The sequence below is a fragment of the Dendronephthya gigantea genome, unplaced genomic scaffold (genome assembly GCF_004324835.1).
Source record: "Dendronephthya gigantea isolate DGI-Jeju-01 unplaced genomic scaffold, DenGig_1.0 000075F, whole genome shotgun sequence".
Taxonomy (NCBI): domain Eukaryota; kingdom Metazoa; phylum Cnidaria; class Anthozoa; order Malacalcyonacea; family Nephtheidae; genus Dendronephthya; species Dendronephthya gigantea.
In genome coordinates, this window is record NW_021163085.1 from 859,314 (window position 1) to 875,499 (window position 16,186).

The 16,186-nt window shown below is 36.4% G+C and overlaps 1 protein-coding gene across 1 annotated transcript; it reads right to left on the minus strand.

Moving 5' to 3' along the window:
• Positions 1-7,234: 7,234 nt before the first annotated feature.
• Positions 7,235-9,138, minus strand: LOC114531855. Its single transcript, XM_028553460.1, has 2 exons — positions 8,605-9,138; positions 7,235-8,461 (listed from the first exon to the last, which is right to left on the minus strand). The coding sequence occupies exons 1-2, from the start codon at positions 9,136-9,138 to the stop codon at positions 7,235-7,237; spliced, it is 1,761 nt and encodes a 586-aa protein (XP_028409261.1).
• Positions 9,139-16,186: the final 7,048 nt, after the last annotated feature.

Here is a 16,186-nt window from a genome sequence, read left to right on the forward strand (position 1 = left end):
TTATTTTTTCACCGGTACCGGCTATATACATTAAGGCTATGATATTTCAAAATCGTTTTTGTCTATTTTGTCAGCTAGCTATAACAATAAGTATAAGTATGACATTTTATTTTAGAGATAGGGCCAGGGGGAGAGAGAACATGACAAATGCCCTACTTGAGAACATGACACCTGCATTTATTGATTTTTTACATCCCCTCATTTATTGACAATTACATTAGTGATTACTGCCAATTGTCTCTAACACAGATAACAAAAAAAAAATTCAGATTTCACTTTTAAAGGAACGAGCATTCCATCCTTTAATAACTTTTGGTTTTGTATAGGAAGAGAAGAGGAAGAGAGAGAGAGAGGAGGCGGCGCCAGGACAGGCGTCGCGACTATGACTCAAACCGGCGCACTGATGATAGGCGCCGGCATAGTGAGTCGGATGAAAGGCGCCGGGAAGATGGCCGGAGAGACCGTAAGATGATTATTACTTCCATATTTATAGTTAAAACATAAAAATGGGCAATTGTGTAACTCAGACAGTAGAATCATACGTACACATGCTCATACGATGTTTACTGTATTACTGATAATCTGATAATTGCCCCCCGTAAACGGTTCCTGTCTCTTAAAGTAGTTTCTTAATCTATATATTTATAGGTTAATACTGGAATAGACATGGCACCATTAAAAGTAAGTGTATCCAATTCATTAAGTTGAACCATATATTGTCTGGCTGGTAAAATCTCATCATGCGCTCTCAGAAATACTGCTTTTTCTTTTAAGTTACATACTATATGCATGCGTGTGCGATATCCTATAATAATACAAACTTATATAACAAATGACAGGGTGCCACATATGTAGGCGCACAGACCATCTAAGGCGAGATTGCCCCAGTGGAAAAAAACGGGGCAATCGAGGAACAAGAGATAGCTGGCATGGTGGCCATGATGGGCGAGGCAGCCGCGGCGGGGGCCAGATGGTCTTTAACATCCGCCTGTAACCGAAGAGGTATAACTGAAATTTTAAAAATACACTCTGATAAACAAATAAAAAGTATGTAGGTTCCCCCAAACACATAACATACCAGTTCTCTATGTCACAACAGCTAACAGCTTGTTTTTTTTTCCTCTTTTAGCTTCAAATATCCACATGGTGGAAATATGTTAATTTGTTTACTGTTAATTGCATTTATAAAGGCTATTTATAACAAAGAAAATAGGTAATATTCACTAGATTTTTAAAAAGTTATTTGAGCAGGTTTTTTATTATATATTACAAATTGTAAGGTCTTATGTATCCCGGAGCCTATTTTCTCTTGTATAAATAGCCCTTTAGCTGTAGGAAACTGTCACTGAAAAACCCAGGAATTAAATTGTACTTTTCTCAATCATAAACCACTTCCTTTTTACAATTTTAAGGTTTTTAATTGACACATGCACTGGCCTTGCAGCATTGAGAGGGCAATGATAAAAAGCTAAAACTTTTACTTTTAGTGATTTAGTAAAATTCAGCACAGTGACTTTTTCCTACAGCCTTTTTCATCAGAAATTGGTGACATATTAATATTACCACTTGCGTTCAAGCTTGCGACGTGCGTTTTAAAACGTACGTTTGACTTTTCAAAACGTACGTTTTGTTACGCCCTCTGTTTTGTTTGGGCAATGAAATTGACATGTTTTTGAAGTCCAAACAAACTTGGGGAATCAAACATGCCGTAAGAACTTCAAAAACATGTCAATTTCATTATCCAAGTATGACAGGGGGTGTGACAAAACGTACGTCTTGAAACGCTACTCTAGTAACTAGGTTTTATCTGAACGACTTTGTGCCAAGCTTGAACACAAATGGTATAATATAGTAAAAGTGTTTTGTTATTATGCGTTTCTATTGGGGAAAATCTAATTAAATGCGAGATGACATCTGAAATTTGTTTAAACTCTTTTATCTTGAAATAAAGACTGTCAAGCAAATGTACACACTACTCATGAAACGATTTATTGTGCAGGAGTAAATATGCAAGTTTATATATATTCATGTTCACTCACCCATCAAAATCTCTGCAATTAGATGCGATTTCGAATGTCAGGCCGGCAGACGTCAGCGTTTTAGGAGCTGTAAGATTCGACGACGAATTTGGGCCAGGATAAAAATTACATATTCAGAATCTGTGTTATATAAGCTTTCTATCGATACCAGTTTCATTGAATGTGAAGCCGTTTTTTATTGTTTACTTTGCTCGTATTTCAACGCGCATTTAAAGAACATCACCATATGCGATTTCGAATGTCAGGCTGACAGACGTCTGCGTTTTAGGCGGGCTGTAACATTCGACGACGAATTTGGGCCAGGATAAAAATTACATATTCGGAATCTGTGTTATCTAAGCTTTCTATCGATACCAGTTTCATTGAATGTGAAGCCGTTTTGGTGTACTTTGCTCGTATTTCACGGCATTTAACGTACATCATTATATGCGATTTCGAATGTCAGGAGGCAGACCTCGCGTTTTAGGAGCTGTAACATTCGACGACGAATTTGGGCCAGATAAAAGTTACATATTCGGAATCTGTGTTATCTATACTTTCTATCGATACCAGTTTCATGAAATGTGAACCCGTTTTTGGGTGCGTACTTCGCTCGTATTTCAATGCGCATTTAACGTACATCACCTAATGCGATTTCGAATGTCAGGCTGCAGACGTCTGCGTTTTAGGGCTGTAATTCGACACGAATTTGGGCCAGGATAAAAATTACATATTCGGAATCTGTGTTATCTAAGCTTTCTATCGATACCAGTTTCATTATAAAATGTGAAGCCGTTTTTTATTGTTTACTTCGCTCGTATTTCAACGCGCATTTAACGTACATCATGATTTCGAATGTCAGGCTGACAGACGTCGGCGTTTTAGGAGCTGTAAGATTCGACGACGAATTTGGGCCAGGATAAAAATTACATATTCGGAATCTGTGTTATGTAAGCTTTCTATCGATACCAGTTTCATTGAATGTGAAGCCGTTTTTTATTGTTTACTTCGCTCGTATTTCACGGACATTTAACGTATCATTATATGCGATTTCGAATGTCAGGCTGGCAGACGTCGCGTTTTAGGAGCTGTAACATTCGACGACGAATTTGGGCCAGGATAAAAATTACATATTCGGAATCTGTGTTATCTAAGCTGTCTATCGATACCAGTTTCATTGAATGTGAAGCCGTTTTTTATTGTTTACTTTGCTCGTATTTCACGGACATTTAACGTGCATCATTATATGCGATTTCGAATGTCAGGCTGGCAGACGTCGGCGTTTTAGGAGCTGTAACATTCGACGACGAATTTGGGCCAGGATAAAAATTACATATTCAGAATCTGTGTTATGTAAGCTTTCTATCGATACCAGTTTCATTGAATGTGAAGCCGTTTTTTATTGTTTACTTCGCTCGTATTTCACGGACATTTAACGTGCATCATTATATGCGATTTCGAATGTCAGGCTGGCAGACGTCGGCGTTTTAGGAGCTGTAACATTCGACGACGAATTTGGGCCAGGATAAAAATTACATATTCGGAATCTGTGTTATCTAAGCTTTCTATCGATACCAGTTTCATTGAATGTGAAGCCGTTTTTTATTGTTTACTTTGCTCGTATTTCACGGACATTTAACGTGCATCATTATATGCGATTTCGAATGTCAGGCTGGCAGACGTCGGCGTTTTAGGAGCTGTAACATTCGACGACGAATTTGGGCCAGGATAAAAATTACATATTCGGAATCCATGTTATCTAAGCTCTCTATCGATACTAGTTTCATTGAATGTGAACCCGTTTTTGGGTGCGTACTTTGCTCGTATTTCACGCACATTTTGAATGTCAGGCTGGCAGACGTCTGCGTTTTAGGAGCTGTAACATTCGACGACGAATTTTGGCCAGAATAAAAATTACATATTCGGAATCTGTGTTATCTAAGCTTTCTTTCGATACCAGTTTCATTGAATGTGAAGCCGTTTTTGGGTGCGTACTTCGCTCGTATTTCACGGACATTTAACGTACATCATTATATGCGATTTCGAATGTCAGGCTGCAGACGTCTGCGTTTTAGGGGGGCTGTAACATTCGACGACGAATTTGGGCCAGGATAAAAATTACATATTCGGAATCTCTGTTATCTAAGCTTTCTATCGATACCAGTTTCATTAAATATGAAGCCGTTTTTTATTGTTTACTTCGCTCGTATTTCAACGCGCATTTAACATACATCATTATATGCGATTTCGAATGTCAGGCTGGCAGACTTCTGCCTTTTAGGAGCTGTAACATTCGACGACGAATTTGGGCCAGGATAAAAATTACATATTCGGAATCTGTGTTATCTAAGCTTTCTATCGATACCAGTTTCATTATAAAATGTGAAGCCGTATTTCAACCCGCATTTAACGTACATCATTATATGCGATTTCGAATGTCAGGCTGGCAGACGTCGGCGTTTTAGGAGCTGTTATGAGGCGCCGATCTAGTCAATATTCTAATTGATTAATGTGGGTAGTCTTACTTTTTATATGCTCACTATTTTTCGCTATATTTGATCATTTCTATTTTTATATAGTAATTGAAATTTCTATTTATATGGTCATTTACTTTTTATATGCTCATTTACTTTTTATGTGGTCATTGAATTTCTATGTGGTCATTGAATTCTTATGTGCTCATTGACTTTTTGTATGCTCATTTACTTTTTATGTGGTCATTGAATTTTTATGTGCTCATTGACTTTTTATATGCTCATTTACTTTTTATGTGGTCATTGAATTTTTATGTGCTTATTGACTTTTTGTATGGAACTCACGAGATTTAAATACGGTTATCTTGCATATTGACGATTAACTGATTTCGGACAGTAGCGAACATCTAATGTAAGTACTCCACTAGTAAACATGTAATCACCTCGTCAACTGTTATGAAATATGAGTCAAGTGGCAACAGCGAGAGAAAGAAATGAAAATGGATTGTTTTTGTTCTTTGATAACTTAAAATTGTTGCTCGCATCGGTATCATCTTTTCAAGAGAAAATCAATTCCCAGAATTTGTGTTTGACAGAAATTGATCAAGCTATTGATCGACTTCAGACGGCTGCAGACACCCTTCGATTGTTAGTTACAAATATTGAGCACAATGATGCATACTCCGAAGTAAAGCTAATATTAGACTTCACTTTATCCAAGGTTACAGAAGTTTATATTGCATTAAAAGAATACAGTAACCAAGCATCGGCATTAATAACTCAAAATTTCTATTCGTGTCCAACTGCTAAGACAGGAGATCGCCCTGGTCGTCCCCAATACCCCCAATACATCGTTGAGAAAGATCAAATACAATTTCTACGGCACCTTCACTTTCCGTGGATAAAAATTACTAGTCTCCTGGGAATAAGCGAGAGCACACTTAGACGAAGAAGAATATTATACGGAATGACTCAACAGGAGGAATCAAATTGGACTCAGATTACAGACGAGGAATTAGAGCATAGGGTTCGAGAAATCCAAGAATTAACTCCTAATATAGGACAAGCCCGGCTTCTTGGAGCTCTGAGAAGTAGAGGACTTCACATTCAAAGATGGCGAGTGAGAAACTGCCTACGTTTTATTGATCCTGTGGGTACAGCTTTGCGATGGCGATTAGCAATTTACAGAAGAAAGTACTTTGTTCCCACCCCAAATTCTTTGTGGCATATTGATAGCAACCACAAGCTTATCAGGTGGAGACTGATTATTCATTTGTGTGTTGACGGATATTCTCGACTCATTATTTATGCACATTGCTCCAGCAACAATAAAGCAGCTACAGTTTTGGAACAATTTGTCCAAGGAGTGAACAACTTTGGATTGCCATCGAGAGTGCGAACTGACTACGGCATGGAAAACTTCAAGGTGGCACAGTTTATGCTGGAACACAGAGGTGTTGGGAGGGGTAGCATAATAACTGGTAGTTCCGTACATAACTCACGTGTTGAGCGAGCTCACAGGGACGTCTACGCTGGCCTACTGTGTTTTTTTGCTAGAACATTTGCCCACTTAGAGGACAACCAGTTCCTTGATCCTTTAAACGAACTACATTTGTTTGCCTTGCATTATACATACATTCCTAGAATTAACAGATGCTTAGAAAAATTTAAATGCCAGTGGCAAAATCACCCTTTATCGTCTGAAGGAAACCGCACCCCTCTTCAGTTATATACATCTGGTGTAATTGAGAATTGGCACACTGGATATTCTGGAGTTGAGAGCATCTTAGATCCCAGCAATACGCAGTATTACGGTGTAGATCCCGCAGGCCCATTCCCCGTAGATGAAGATGATTACCAGGTCATAGTTCCAGAAACAAATATTGAGATTTCCAGTGAACAAATGGAAAATTTAGCTAACGAATGCCACCCTTTGCAGGATGATCGTGTAAATGGTGAAGATACTTACAAACAATGTTTAGAAATTCTAAGCTCCATGATTTAGTCAGCCAAACATGCAAAACACCCAAACACAAGCGTAATTGCATGTTCTTTACATACCAACTAAAGCAGATGTTGCACAAAGCATTAAAGCAAATGAGCATAGTTGAGCATATAGTAAATTTCAATATGAAAATGAACATTTTTATATCAAAAATGGCTATGAAATCCAATATATTTTCATTTGAACACGTTATGCGGGAGCAATTTCAAAAAGAACTATTAAAACCTTTAATATATCAATATCAATAGTATTAAAAAGTTACAACGTACATGGTTACAGTTTGTTCCAAGCTCGAAATTGTGCTTGTGGTTATAGTAACATTTTCAAACTTTAACTATAAATATCAATAACAATAACAATTACATGCAATTACATTTACAGAATGGTTAACCATTTACTTCCTTTATAAACATTAACTCAAATTACCCCAAAATTGTCTGTAATAAATATGTATGTCAATTTAGTATTTAACTTGCACACACTCCTTTACACTATGTTCATTTCCCAGTTACCAGAATTTAGAATTCCCATGAATTCCTCCCTTAATTCACAAAAGTTTGAATAGGTGCTTGGCATTTCCAGAGTAAAACTACATGTATGAGCAACTGGCCTTCTCTGAAGACCTTCATGAGATGTGAAAGTAATCTTTAAGCTGTCAGTAAGCATCACATCAGAGGCAGTACAAAATCTTAAAAATGTGGTAAGCTTGGCCTCATCTAGTCCCCTGATGAACCTTTTTAAATGTGATAAGTTGGTGTTACTGGATTTGCATGTAGGATAGAAATAACCTTGGCATTAGTTGGTATAATAGACTCATATAATGTATTTAAGGAACATATATCAGGAAGATATTTCTTTAGTTCAGAAACAATTGGTGCCCAGCAATCAGCTACATACTTGGCTTTTTGGATTATTTCCTTATGGGCAAGCTCTGTGACTATTTCTATCAGGTTCTCTTTTGTAAATCTTCGCTTACAATCAAATGCTGACAAAAACTCTACCAACTCTTTATTTTCACATTCAATAGTATTATTCAGGCATGCATTCACCAGGCATGCTTCAGAACGAAACAAATAATTCTTAAAAGAATCCTGCAACATTTGGCAAGAAACACTACCCTCTCCAAAAAGACAAGCAGCAAGAAAAGCCTTGCTTAACTTAAAGGGAAAATAAAAGCAAGTGACATATCCCTTCACTAGTATCCTTGCAACAGCTTCCCACCTCTTTCTATTGAAATCATGTCTAATATAGGGAACTCTCTCACTTTCACCTAGCATGTATGATTCATAAGCCTCTTTCCAGAAAAGTGAAAACAACTCTCTTAACACTCCACTTCCCTCCCCCAACTCTTCATGGCCATGTTGATTAATAATAATGACATGCAAAAAAACATTTGAAATAGATGGATCTGAAAATAACTCAAGCATATCCTCTCTGATTAGATACCTATGAACTCTTATGGTCCTAGTGGGGATTTCAAGATCATTTGGCAATGGTGATAATGTGGCATCATTAGTAACTACAGCCTCAGTTTTACTAATAGTTGGATCATACCATGAAATGTCTTCATGAAATATTTCTGGTAATACTTGACTATTTCGAGATACAATAGACGGAGATGGCAAAATAACTGGATCTTCACAAACGTTAACAGGTTGAGCTAAAACAGAAGGTTCATTTGGAACTGTCATTTGGGGTGGAATGGCATGCTGGGTTGCTTGACTTGCTTCTCCACAATACTGTGAAAATGTTTCTTTTCTTTGGCTTCCATGGTCACTATCATCAGATTTTTCAAAAAAGGCAGAATTTAAGAGCTGCTCATCCTCCTCATCATTATCCTCTTCCTCTAGGGGATCAAGGCATCTGATGTACACACTTCCCTGACCAGAGAATTTTATTATTCTCTCGCCATTCATCTGTACTCCATCTGCCAGTTTTGGGATTACCAAGGTTCCATAGCAAGCCTAAATTTTTTACAAAAACATGTTCAGTGGCATATAAAGGCAACAAAATATTGCTGCGTTATGGGTAATTGTTTTTGGTGAAGTTAGGTTTTGCTTTAGAAAAGAAAACACCAACTAGTTTTTTAACTTTAGTGCATCTGTACCTTCATGAATTGAAAAAGAACGTCTCTGGGAAGTTGCCTTTCAATATTTTTCCTTAGTTCAACGGGACTCCATCGTCTGTCGAACGGAAATTTGTGAATTATTAGCCCTCTCTCTTCAAGCTTCACTTTACTTGAATGACTTGGTACTTGTTTAGTGTACGGGTTTGGTATAATAACTAAATCTTTGTGGCATATGGACTTGGCAGGTCGTCCGGACTTTGCATCCGATCCTGGTGACTTTTCACGGCTATTCGAACGTCGCTTTCTACCCAAACTTCGTGTTCTTGATCTTCCAACAACATTTCCGCTGGGTCTCCGGCCTCTGGAGTTGTACGTTGGAAATCGTCGCGCTAGTTTGGTTGCGATGGCATCTCCACCGCTTGTAGTAGACGTTGAGGCAACAGAATTGTCGCTCGATGCAGTTGATGCAGCTAAGTTTTGAATATCAGCATTTCCTATATTACCAATTGCCTGAAGTGCTTGTGCAGCAGCTTCGCAAGCGGACGAGATTTCTTCTAGTTTTTTTGACGCCATCTTGGCTGGTGTTTAGTAAGTTACTAGATTGTACTTTGTAATTAGTTTTTATTTTCGACGGAATGAGCACATAAAAAGTTAATGAGCACATAAAAATTCAATGAGCATATAAAAAGTAAATGAGCATATAAAAAGTAAATGACCATATAAAAAGTAAATGACCATATAAAAATTTAGTGTTCAGAAAAAGGCGAAACAGATCAAATAGAAATTTCAATGACTATATAAAAAAATAGAAATGATCAAATATAGAGAAAAATAGTGGGCATATAAAAAGTAAGACTACCCACATTAATCAATTAGAATATTGACTAGATCGGCGCCTCATAAGCTGTAACATTCGACGACAAATTTGGGCCAGGATAAAAATTACATATTCGGAATCCGTGTTATGTAAGCTTTCTATCAATACCAGTTTCATTAAATATACTGCTTGTTTTTAACGGCAAAATAAAAATTACGACACAATATATTGTGTTTACGTATCGAATTTAGTGCGGATGAATGTCGTGCTAGCTTCGCTTATGTTTGATTTTGTTGTTCTGGGAGGAAGAGCGAATCCTGTGGTGAATCCTGTGGTAGCTTCACACTAGTTGATTTGTCAGCACACTTGGCTCGAAATGCATCTCTGAAGGCACCACTATCAAACTTGGTTTTTTCTATTTCAACCGACAAAACTGAAGACTTAACCCATTTGCAGTTTTCTACATCAAACATCTCTAAACCCAGGGATGTCATTTGTGGTGGTCGAACAAGCTTACCAGCACAAAGGAGATCGCCTATTGACACTGACTTAGGATACTTAGTTTTAGGGGCTGCAGTATTGGTACATATTCTGGTATTCCTTGATCACACATGTGACATTGCTGTTTCTGAGGCTTCATAACATGCATTCCATGTAACAAATTAGAGTCACCTTTAGCTATTGCTATTTACATCATTAGCACATTTAACACCAAACATATGCTGTACCCTGACATGTCCAATTATGTGCTTTGTGCCAATTACACATATCTTGCCAAAAAAGCAAAAAAATTTGGGGGCTTTTCCAAAAACATCTGATACGAATATAATGTGCATAGATTATAATGTGCAATAGAATGTTGACAATATCCAACCCTGTTTCATCTAACTTAGCTCTTTTGAAATTTTGTTTCTTGCTCCTTTCCATGTTCTCTCAACATTTGTTTTCTTTTACACCATTTTTGTTAAAAACAGTCCTGCTGCGCAGCTCCCTATTTTTGTGATTTGTCCCCAGATCTCTTTTCCGAGCTGTATAAATGTGACATTATAATCGAGATTTGATGTTCAGTTTTATGATGTTTTGTGACGTAGAGAAGATGGACAGGACTTTACAGGGGCTCTTTGGGCAAAAGCGGCAATAGCATTCTGCATTCCCACAAGCAAGAAGCAATATTTACAAGTGTATATGTTAAAATATTTTCTTGTGTAAAGGTCATCTATTTAAGGTAGTATAAAAGAATAAAGCAATAGGTACGATCATTCTACTTCAAGAAGAATTTTCTGTGATTTGAAGACTTGTTTTTAAATCCATGTAGGTGTACCGTTTACATGTTGCATATTAAAAACATGTACTTATTTGGTGTTAGGAGCCATTGTGTTCATGCTGATACTTTGCATGTTGGTCATTGTGTGGCGACAGGCAACTCAATTAAATCTTACATCAATTGTAAACGAACAAGAGGTATTGTGTTCTCTACCATCAAAATCAGTTCAGGTGAACTGATTTATTGTATTAATATTAGTGAATCTAATAAATTGAATTTTGAACTGCATAAATTTTTTTAATAGACTGTATTTCCTACCTGAAGGACATGTTTCCTAAAACAAGTATTGCTAGGTCAATATCCTAGGTCAATATCCTATGGCTAGGTCAATATCCTGCAAAATGGCGGATGCAAAATTTTAGCTCGGATAAATCTTTTTAAAAGATTTCAACATACTCAACCTAATAAGCTGTCTAATAAGCTCAAGACCGGTGCAAGAGTTATAAGTTATTTGATAGATGCTATGGCGACAACAAACAAGCTAAGTTTAGCTTGGAATCGAGATTATGAATCGTTGAAGAGGTTTGTTTTTGGGACCTTCAAACTTGATGGTATTTGGTCTCAACCCGGCGGGTATAGAAAGCTTTTCACAACTGAAGATTCAACAATACTCTGGAGAAAGAGTAAGAATTTGTTGTCCTGTAATGGATCGCTAAAGCTAACATCTTCAAGAAGGAATTATGTAAGCATATATGTGAGTGTGAAGACAACATCTCAGAACCTGTGTCTTTGCATGACATGGGCAAAGTTCATTCAGGTAAATCGTCTGATTTCTACACTGATATAGAATGTATGAAGCAAGAGCAACTAGTGAATGGGGAGGCAATCAATCATTGGTCGAACTCTATCTTGCACATAACTTCAGTAATTTCGGAATTTAAAGAATTCATCAGAAAGAATAAAACAAGCCTTACAGAGGGGACTTCAACAAGGTCAATTAACCATAACGAAGAAATAGAAAATGTAAATCAAGATTGTATTGAAACTGATGCTAATGACACCTTAGTGTCAGAACAATTAAAAAATTCTGTAGGAAGCAATGAGGCAGGATTCATTAGTCAGCTGGATGAATCTAAGGAGGCTCAATCAAACATGACTGATGAGACTCTTACTGATAGAGAAGCCGGCTGTGTTGTGTAGCGTCGAGAATCCTGTGCCCAAGAGGTTAAAAGGCACCCAAAACCATATAAACCTAAGGAAAACCCAAACATGGTTGATAACCCTGAAGATATTTCACTAAGTGATCTATTACAAAGAAATATTTAAGGCGATGGCTTTATTGGGGTTGACCAAAGGCGAAAGAGTAAAGAAACTTTTCCTGTCTGAAATACATGAGAGCGTGCAAGAGAATCAGATCTTATCCTACTTAGAGCAATAAAATATAATACCTACCCACACATGTTTCAAAGTCAACATAGAGGAACACGATCTGCTAAAATCCATATACCATCCTTAATGTGGTCTTAAGTTCAATCTGAAGGTTTCAAAGCTTGTCAAATGTAGTCTGTGCCTATCAAAAAATGTCAGAAATTCCGGGAACGGGAATTTTTTAACATACGTGTAATGGCTCAAATACCAGTCAGATTCTCCTCCTTTCGTAATAGCAAGCGTAGACCAAAGCAAAGAGGGAATGACAGAAATAATTTAATATCAGTATCGCTGAAATCTGATGCTGATGTTGGGACGCATACTAACAATATTAATAGGACAATTAATATTAACAACAACCTACTGTCAAAGTCTTTCCAAAAGTCGAAAATTAAGATTACCCACTTAGATATAAGATGGTTAAAGAAACAGGTCCATCTGCTACAATTATGTTGTTTAGTCAAAGAAAATTACTATGACGTTTTTGCTGTATCGGAAAGCTGGTTAAACTCCACGGTGTCAAATGCTGAAGTACAAATTTAAGGGTATAAATTATATGGGTTGGATAGAACAACAAGATCAGGAGGAGGCGTTTGCATTTATACTCGAACATCTTTGAAAGTTAAAATCCTTAGCAGCTCGCTGGGATATCACCATCTGGCTTTCACCAATTTTGGGTACAGATCCAGCATAAGAATCTAAAGTGAGTCATATTCTGTATCATTTATCATCCTCCCAACTGCTCTGTGGCATGTTTTGCAGATGAATTTTTAGAGAAACACACCCCAGCCCTTACTTATGGAAAAGAAGTGTTTATAATTGGCGATCTCAATATTGATATCTTAAAAGAGAATTAAGAGTCGCGAGTGCTTATGAATTTGTGCTCTAGTTTAAATTCAAAACAACTAACTAATCACTAGTCCAACCAGAGTTACATCACAATCATTAACTCGACTCAAGAACTTAATGGTGATTCACATGCATCAAGATAAAACAGACGAATTAGATTTAAAAACAGTTGCAAACGAGTTTATTGCGGCGAGCGAGAATCGAAAGCGGGTGTTTGGTCTTTTCAAATGCTAGAAACTTTTAATATTTGATTAGCGATAGTTCACTAACATTATAGCTAGTTGGGATTGACAAGTGGCGTGATTGATTGTATTTCTATCGCTAAAGTGAGACTTTCCATCCTTGGCCCCAGCCCCCCCAATAAAAAATTGCTTCCTACGGGACTGTCTTTTCTTGCTCTACTCTCCTGCAACTTCAATCCCTGTGAAAGCAAATGTCCATGCATTGTTTTGTAGCCAGTTTCAAAGTTGGTACATATTTTTCACCTGTGTACAAGTCATTGTTAATGATTACAAGAATAGTTTGCTCTTCCCTGATATGTGATAAAATGTAAGTCTTCCATATTTGCCAAATTATTACTGAATCTTGTCAGTTTGCACAAAGCCAATCGACTTTGTAGCGAAAATAGTCAATGTAAATATTACCATTTCTAGATTACGAATCACATTGATTAGAATTTCTCTAACACCAACTCAAATGAAATGAAATGGAGTAAAAGACATTTTAAATAATAACCTTACTGTTAAACTTGTAGCAAATGTAACAATATGATTACTTTGACATTGATCACAGTCATGTGACCTAAATAGTCTTGCATATGCATGGGGCGTTATTCACCTACTATATATTATGATATGTTAGATGGATTGGTAGATATATGTATTTCAAATAGCTGTATTGTAAGAGCTATAAGACAAAACAAACAGAAATATATCTAGATACTCTTTGGAAAAATGTTAAACTAAACAGCAAAAGTAAAACTATTCCAGATTTTCCAGAATGTTCTTACACAAAGTCTTAAAACGCAATTGCTGCCTGAAACTATGTCTGCTAGGACGAGCTAAGTCAAAGGAACAGCCGCTGACCCAATGACATGAGTCAGCTAGCTCAAACCCAAGGCAGGAAGTTTTTGAACAAGTGGCACATATCATACATGCAAACAACATGAAGTATAAAAGCTGATGTGAACGAATTGCAATCAACAAACAGTATGCAATGTACAAATTATATTTTTTCTGAAATGCTCCTCCATACTTTCGCACTAACAAGTTTTAACAACCCTAGTTTTATCAACCCTAGTGCTGAATTACACACTTGCTTATTTACTTCAATTGTTCATAACTGAGTTTTTAGAGTTCATGCATGTGAAGAAGTTGCTTGTGTAAAACCGACTTTATAGCTATATGTCTGTCATAACTGCAAGTCATTTAGTAATATCCTCTTTAGATTTGTTTTCATCATCTGTATTTGCCTCATTGTCTTCAGGTTTTCTTTTTTTATTTTATAAAAAGTTTTCTTACAAAAAAAATGGAAAATTTGAACCAGTTAAAAAAATTCTATAGATATATTTTTTTAGACTTGCTCAAATTTCCCAATTTTTTGTAAGAAAACTTTTTTTAAAATAAAAAATTGGCGTAACCGAACTTGTTTTCAAGTAAAATGCGTGAATAGGTAAAATGACGGCAATATTGAATTGCCATTGCTACCATAACAATGGTAATGACATGATACTCAGAGACAATTTTCGACTGTTAGAATGTTGGTTAATATATCTGGAAAATTTAATTTCGTTTAGCAAGAAATTTCCTGCCAAAAATTTTAATCTAAATCATTAGTTTTCAATATTGTTAAAACTGTAGTAAGCCACCTTAATATAGATTTCTATTGCAGAACTGTAGTTTTCTCAGTTTTTGTGGGTAGTCTGCGCATGTGTGGCTAACCACTATGTAGTCGAAAAAGTGTCTGGATGTATGTTTGTGGGTGCCACATCTTCGAATGTGAGAACTTTGAAGTTTGTGTATTTTTGCGACATTTGTTATTTTTATAGCTCGTTTTTCTACCGTGCTCAAGGAATTTCGATCACAATCGGATTATTGGAGCATACATATTATATATTCCGGGCAAACTGGCCTGCACTGACGGTTTGTCAGGCGCTCTACGTGTCAGAGGTGCACATATCAAAATAAAATTAACTGGAGCTATTGTTGCTCGCACTGGTCGTCATAGATCAGGGTACTATTCATGTGAAAGGCCACGTATCAAAACTAAACCTAGCCATTGTGCAGGTTTTGAAACTAAACCTAGCCATTGTGCAGGTATTGAAATTGAACCCAGCCATTGTGCGGGTATTGAAATTGAACCCAGCCATTGTGCTGGTATACTCAAACAAACTATTTAACATTGCTGCCAACTTGCATTTACAACACTTTTTAACAAATATACTGACAACCTTAATATATACCCAAATATTACCTGCCAACTTGCACACAAATTACTGACAAACAAGACACTTTATAAAGTCAAGAATTGACATTTGGTTTCTGAGTTCTAGGCCATAAATATGGGTGTGACTATTGAAGTTTATCGCGCCAGGATTGGTTCACATCACAATTTTACTGATTGCTGCAACAGTCTGTGTTGTCCTAAAGGTATACTATGGAATCAATTACTATTAAAGTTTTACTTTAATGTATTCTATACAATACAATAAAGATTTATTCACAATGAAACTGAGATTTCAGTTACAGTTACAGAGGAAAAGGAAAGTTTGAGGTTATCCCTATATTAAAACTTCCCTAATTAAAATGAAATTAAAATTACTAATTTAAAATTGCAATTATATACACGAACAATTACAACTATAAATAAATTAATAAATTGTTAAATAGTCCTTTACTTTTTTTTTGAACGCCAAAAAGTTATTAGGCTCAAAAACGTAATTTGGCAAATCGTTCCACAACTCGATAATTCTTACAAAAAAAGAATATTTATAACAGTTTACTCTACTAGCTTTAATACACAATTTATAGGCATGATTAACTCTAGTCGACTTAACTCTTGAATATTCAAAGAAATCTGAAAAATTTAGTTGGTTTAGTCCAAAGACAGTTTTATAACATTCAAGTAATCTCTCCGTAATGAAAGTGTTGACCACCCCAGGATCTGGCACCTTTCTTCGTATGACATCTCACCTCTCTTTTGACGTAAAGCAAGCCTAGATGCTCGTCTTTGTACTTTCTCGACTGCTTTTATGTCTTTGACAA